The sequence below is a fragment of the Rhea americana genome, unplaced genomic scaffold (genome assembly GCF_003343005.1).
Source record: "Rhea americana isolate MKP2758 unplaced genomic scaffold, rheAme1 scaffold_3, whole genome shotgun sequence".
Lineage (NCBI taxonomy): Eukaryota > Metazoa > Chordata > Aves > Rheiformes > Rheidae > Rhea > Rhea americana.
The window spans coordinates 8,470,856-8,476,855 of NW_028186423.1; the positions used below are offsets into that span (position 1 = coordinate 8,470,856).

Here is a 6,000-nt window from a genome sequence, read left to right on the forward strand (position 1 = left end):
TCACTTATGCATTACTAAGATGAGAAAATATTTACAATGGGCTGACTTTTTCTGCATAATTCAGATGTATTCAGAGAATGCATTCCTTTCRACAGTATGCTTTGGCCATTTTTAAAATATGCAACAAACTGTCTATGAGATACCAACTTTAATCTATTACAACAAAATCATTTGAACTCAAAACAGAGGAAGACTTCCATATGGCTTAGTTATATCCTACCAACAAACCACGTGCTTCACAGATGAAGTTGGAAATTTTGCTGTCTTYGTTAGGGAAAAAAATTAACCCCTTTAGCTACAATAACTTAAGAATGTTCCAAATCARTTTGAACTATAAAAGAAACTCAAGCCAACTCACTTTGGAATTTGAAATTGAATGTACATATCCTTTTAATCTTGAAACAGTCAAATTTTCTGAGTGAAATCTGGCATGTAAGGAAACACTTTCTTCTTCAGTAACTTTTACATTTGAACAATCAAGYGCTGGGGAGAAAAAAAAAGTTTTTTTTTTTCCTTTTTTTTAAACACATGCTTCTGCATGTGCACAAATGCATACAATCCTATAACAATAAGTAGTCTTTAAAATGTGAAGTATTAGAGGCATTTTGCAAATGCATGATTGAACCCCACGTAAATGATAAAGGGGTCAAGTTTTTTTGTTTTGTTTTTTGTTTTTTGGTTTTTTTTTTTGTTCCCCCCACAGTATAACTAAGCAAAAATTAGATTGAAACAAAAAACATACTGGAAAAACATACTGGCACTTTAATACTGGTTGACCGGGCACTTGTATGCAGTACTTATAGACCAGTAAAAGTGCTCGTTTACCTGTCTGGTGTGTAAGGGGCCCTTTGTCTTGAAGCCTCCTTGGGAACTGCACTCTGAGGCACTGAAGTGATCTGAACTAGTGGAAGAGCGTTTGGAAAGGGTGTCACAACCACCAACAAAGGTGTTGTCCAACGGGAGTTCCTGAATCACATGGTGCTTTTTCACTGAAACTGGAGTGTCAGGTTTGAGATGAAAAGCAGACTGTGGAGAGGCAGATTTGTAATGCTTGGCAAGATCAGGACTGTTAGGCTTAAAGGTTGTTGGTGGTGCTGTGCCCCAGTCAAATCTTCCTATACTTTGCTCCTCCAGCTCCGCTGGAAGGCTTATTGTCCCGTTGATAGGTTCATGAACTGCATCATCAGGTTTGGACTCCTCAATGGTCACAAAGTTCAAAAGAGAACTCTTTGGAGATTTCCTTTTCTTCCTTTTCTTTTTCTTGTTTTGCTTGTTCTCCTGATTGGGAGACATCCACTCAGCACCTTGTTTGCTCCTTTGGGCTGCTTTGAATCTGGATGCATGTCGGCAGCGCACGAGAACTGTGACAAATATCACCACTATGACAACCATAGCACCTGCTACAATAGCAATCATGATCGTGAGATAGTCCTCATTTTGGTAGGGCTGGCTGCTGTCCCCTATGTTCCGGTCCAAAGGTGTTTCCATAGTCCTGCGTATCAAGTCATAAATGTAAGAGGCATTTCCAGCAGTATCATTTACATATAAAAATACAAGCACAAGAGTATGCAAGGATTTGGGATAACCCAAATCACTTATGTTGACAACTAAACGATGTAGCCCCACATCATTAGGAGTTGGTTTTTCTTCCAGAGTGATATTGCCGGTCACTGGGTCGATACGAAACAAACCCTTGTTATTTCCACTTACAATCGTATACTTAAGTTCGGCATTCATTCCAGTGTCTGTATCCACAGCAAATACTTCTGCTACTACCGATCCTGGAATTGCTGAAAGTGGCACTAACTTAAAAGAAGTATTGGAAGGTGGGTAGATGACAACAGGGCTGTTATCATTAACATCCATGACATTTATGGTTACTTTTGCTGTAGAAGAGCGAGGTGGTTGTCCTCCATCAATTGCCTTAACGTCAAAGGTGTAGGAGCTCTGCTGTTCTCGATCAAAAGAAACATTGGACTTTATAACTCCAGAGAAAGGATCCAGCACAAAGTTTTCATTGTCATTCAGGATGGAAAGGGTCACCGCTTTATTTTCCCCGGCATCTGCATCAGTCACCGTTATCACCCCCACAGTGCTATACTTTGGTAAGTTCTCTGATACAAAAAATTGGAAGTGATTATGAGTAAATTTGGGGCTGTTGTCATTTTCATCCAAGACAGTAACAATTACAGCTGCTTGACTCTGCAAAGGAGGGGTGCCATTGTCTCTGGCTGTAACAGTGAAAATGAAACGTTCTTGTTCTTCTCTGTCAAAGACTCTGGAGGCTGTCAAAACTCCGGTCTTTCGATCCAGATCGAAAAAGGAGGCATTAGGGCCAAGCTGATAAACAATGTCTGCATTTTTCCCACTGTCTTCATCTGTGGCACTAATAGTTGTTAAGTATAGACCACGACGGTTGTTTTCAGAAACTGACAGCTCAATTACAGGCTGGCTGAAAATCGGAGGGTTGTCATTTTCATCCTCCAGTTTAACTCTTACCAGGGCAGTCTGGTTCAAACTGGGCTTGCCAGAATCAGAAGCGACAATTTTAAAGCTGAATTCTTTGGTGCCCTCATAGTCCAACAAGGAAGAGGTCTCTAACAAATACTGGTTGTCGTAAACTGCCTTCAAGTGAAAGGGGACCTCTCTCTCAATGAAACAGATCACTTTGCCATTCACATCAGTGTCCTTATCTGAAACTGTAATTAGGGCAATCTTTGTATTGACAGGATCTTTCTCAGATAAGTACACTGTGCCATTGATGGGACTTATTATGTACCTGAGGTCTATGTTAGGAGGGTTATCATTTACATCAGTGACATTGATGGTAACTGTTGCCCGAGCCGGAGTAGAGCTACCATCACTAGCCAGCACTGTCACTTTGTGAATAGCAGTCTCTTCTCGATCTAAGGACCTCTGAACTGTAATCAGCCCTGTGGTATTGTTTAAAGCAAAAAATCTTTTGGTTGCAGGGGCAACTTGGGCACCAAAAATATATCTGATTTCTGCATTGCTTCCTATATCTGCATCTGTAGCGTGAAGCTGAATCACAGAAGTGCCTACAGGGGCATTCTCTGGTATATGAACCTCAACTTGACTCTCTTTAAAAACTGGCCTATTATCATTGACATCACTTACTGTGACTTGCAGAATAGCGGTGCTGGACTTCTGGGGGGTACCTCCATCCTCCACTTTGATTTTCATCACATAGGTGTCCTTTTGCTCTCTATCCAAGTTCTGCTGCACAATCAGTTGAGGCCATTTCTCTCCTTCTGGAGTTTCTACAATATCCAGTCCAAAGACACTCTGCCCATTTAACAACTCGTAGTGCTGCACACCGTTGAAACCTGTGTCGGGATCTGTGGCTGATGGGATTGGAAAACGACTGTTGATCAGAGTGTTTTCTGGTATGGAGATATTGATGACAGGGGATGGAAACATAGGTGCGTTGTCATTAGTATCCTTTACAATGATTTTTATTTTGATCAGCCTAAAAAAGTCATTGGGGAGAATCACCACCTCAAGTTCGAAAAAACACTCGTTTTCTTCTGCATAGGAAGCTCCAGCGCAGAGTTTTTCTCTGTCTATTCTGTTAGATGTCGTAAAGATCTCCCCGGTGGTACTGGACACTTTGACCAGAGGGGCATCCCCCGCTTTAGACACTAGTCTGTAGACAAGGCTGGCACTGGTGCCCGTGGCAGCATTGATGTGAGAAATGTTCAGGTCCTTTGGTATGTTTCCTATAGGTACATTTTCAGGCAGCTCTTCTCTAATAGTGTAAATAAGTTCTTGAGCTATAGCAGAATCCAGCCTTAAACAGGCAATCAGAGCAGCCAACAGGTAAAAATCTCTCAGGTCCATGATAATGTTTTTATTCTCTTTTCCTGAATTTTAGGACTTAAAGGTTTCCACAGAGGAATGATGCGCGATTTGCAAGAGGAGGCATGCATGGACTGCAGGATGCATTACATTTCATTTCTTATTTGGAGACAGCACTGTCAACACAACCATACAGAACAGCATTATTGTTTTTTCTAAGTCAAAACAAATCCATAATTTCCATCTACTACTTGTTTTTGCAATGCACGCTTGCAGCAGTACATTTTCCTACTGCTCCCTTTCACTAGCAATCCCCCCGGATGAATGCACCAATATCCCGTTGGTTGCATTTGCACAGAGCAGGAATGGAAATAACTACTTGCAGGATTAAGGATAGCTGCAGTTTTGACACATACTTTCTGAATGATTTCTTGGTACACCCTGTAATTCGTAACATGCATTCCCCCCTCCACCCTCCTCCATCTAGTCATTTGGTGCAAGTGAAAAACCTTCCTGTACTTCTTCAGGATTCTGTGCTAACTGCTATGTCAGCTGCCAAATGTAATTTGTTGTTTGCTTCCATACATATTTTTGCTCTTGTTATACAGACATCCAGATTTTTTTTTCCTGCTCCTTGTGTCTTACATCCCCCTCTATTGCTATCGTACTGGGAAATAACCACCCGGACATGCTGCTGCTGCAGCAGTCGTCACTGGCTACTTCACATCCCTGTTAACTGATGAGACAATAAGGACTTACATTTTTTTTTCACACTCTCAGCTCAACGTTTCCCCCTCCTGATGTTGGATACTTCTCCTTATGTTTAAAACCTTTAACTTTTTTTGTTTTTAGCAATAGCCTAAATCAGGGGGCTAAAAATTCCAAATGCAACTTAGGATGAACCAGTATGTTTACTGTGGGGGGTGGGGGGGGGAGTATATTTTCTGATGATGGGAGGAGGAAAAAGGTGCAGCCTTTCACCACTGGCACTGATCTCCCTTCAGGATGTTATTAGCAGCTGCCACAYATAAATACTGCAGACTAATAATGCAGGTTAAAAAAAAAAAAGATAAAAAAGGCAACAGAAAGACTTCTGCTTACATGCTCTGCTAACCGCGAATTATATGGGTGCAAGGCTCTCAGCATCTACAGTTTGGCGGCACCGGGCAGCCCCCGAGCACTAATCTTATCTGCATTAAGCTGCACGGTAGCTGATGCCCGTGATTACTTCCAGCAGAGTGATGCAGGTAGGGATGCAGAGACAGCGAGAAGGTGAGCCTTAGCCACCAACATCAAGCGAATCCGAAATACTGATTCTTTCCCTAGATAAACATCCTGCGTGTTTCTTTTTTCTTTCTTTCTTTTTTTTTTTAAATGAAATGCAGCACAGTGTATGGGTAACTTTGCACTTACGTTGGTCGTCTACCTTTGACGATCTGCTGCAGCTAAGCAATGATCTGTTCGAGCAGATACAGCACAATGCATCTGGTAAACCACCAGTTTTGGAGAAATCAGCAGCAACCAAACGCTTCCTCCTCGAGATATGTGTTGCTTCGGGGTGGCAAATTAGCAACTCCAAGGAACAAATTCACAGTTCTGTCGTTAGTCATCCTCTCCACGTTTCATTTCTATTAAGCGGCGATCCTTCGGGTGTTTAACGTGCACGCAACAACAGAAACAAACAGCAAGCAAAAAATCCGGTGCACTTCTTTAGATTGGGGGTATTTTCCACTCTGCACTGCACACAGTTTCCATCCCTTTCTCACCAGTGCACAGACAGCTATTTTAAGTCTTTAACTTCTTACTGGAAATGACAGAGTTGGGCTGGCGGTGCTTCTCTCTCCCTCTTTATCTCTGGGGTGATAGTTGCCCACAAAAAAAAAGAAAAAAAAAAGGAAAAAAAGGAAAAAAAAATCCTAATAGGTTATTGCTTTAGTGATGGGAGGAAGCGACAGCGCTTTCCCTCCTCCTCGGCTCCCTCCCAGTCTTTCTCTCGCACACTCTCCTTCCTTCTCTCTCTCGTCTCTCTGAACTGAAATTCTTGATATAACTCTCAATAAGCCCAGAGGGAGGGTGCGAGCGCCGCTAAGCCCCCCCTCCCGCCGCACCGCATTGGCCCGCGCCGGCAGGGGTGGCGGCTGCCGGAGCGCGGCCCTGGCATTGGCCGCCGGGCACGTCGCT

General features: G+C 42.7%; 1 protein-coding gene across 3 annotated transcripts in view; it reads right to left on the reverse strand.

The window, feature by feature from the left end:
• Positions 1 to 5,830, reverse strand: part of PCDH9 (protocadherin 9) — a 673,230-nt gene extending 667,400 nt beyond the window's left edge. For all 3 annotated transcript variants that reach the window (XM_085309488.1, XM_085309486.1, XM_085309489.1), the window contains exons 1-2: positions 5,233 to 5,830; positions 826 to 3,995 (exon numbers count right to left, since the gene is read on the reverse strand). In XM_085309488.1, the coding sequence (XP_085165614.1) occupies positions 826 to 3,861 (3,036 nt within the window). In that variant the 5' untranslated portion in view covers positions 3,862 to 3,995; positions 5,233 to 5,830. The remainder of the gene's footprint in view (positions 1 to 825; positions 3,996 to 5,232) is intronic.
• Between the last annotated feature and the right edge of the window lie 170 nt (positions 5,831 to 6,000).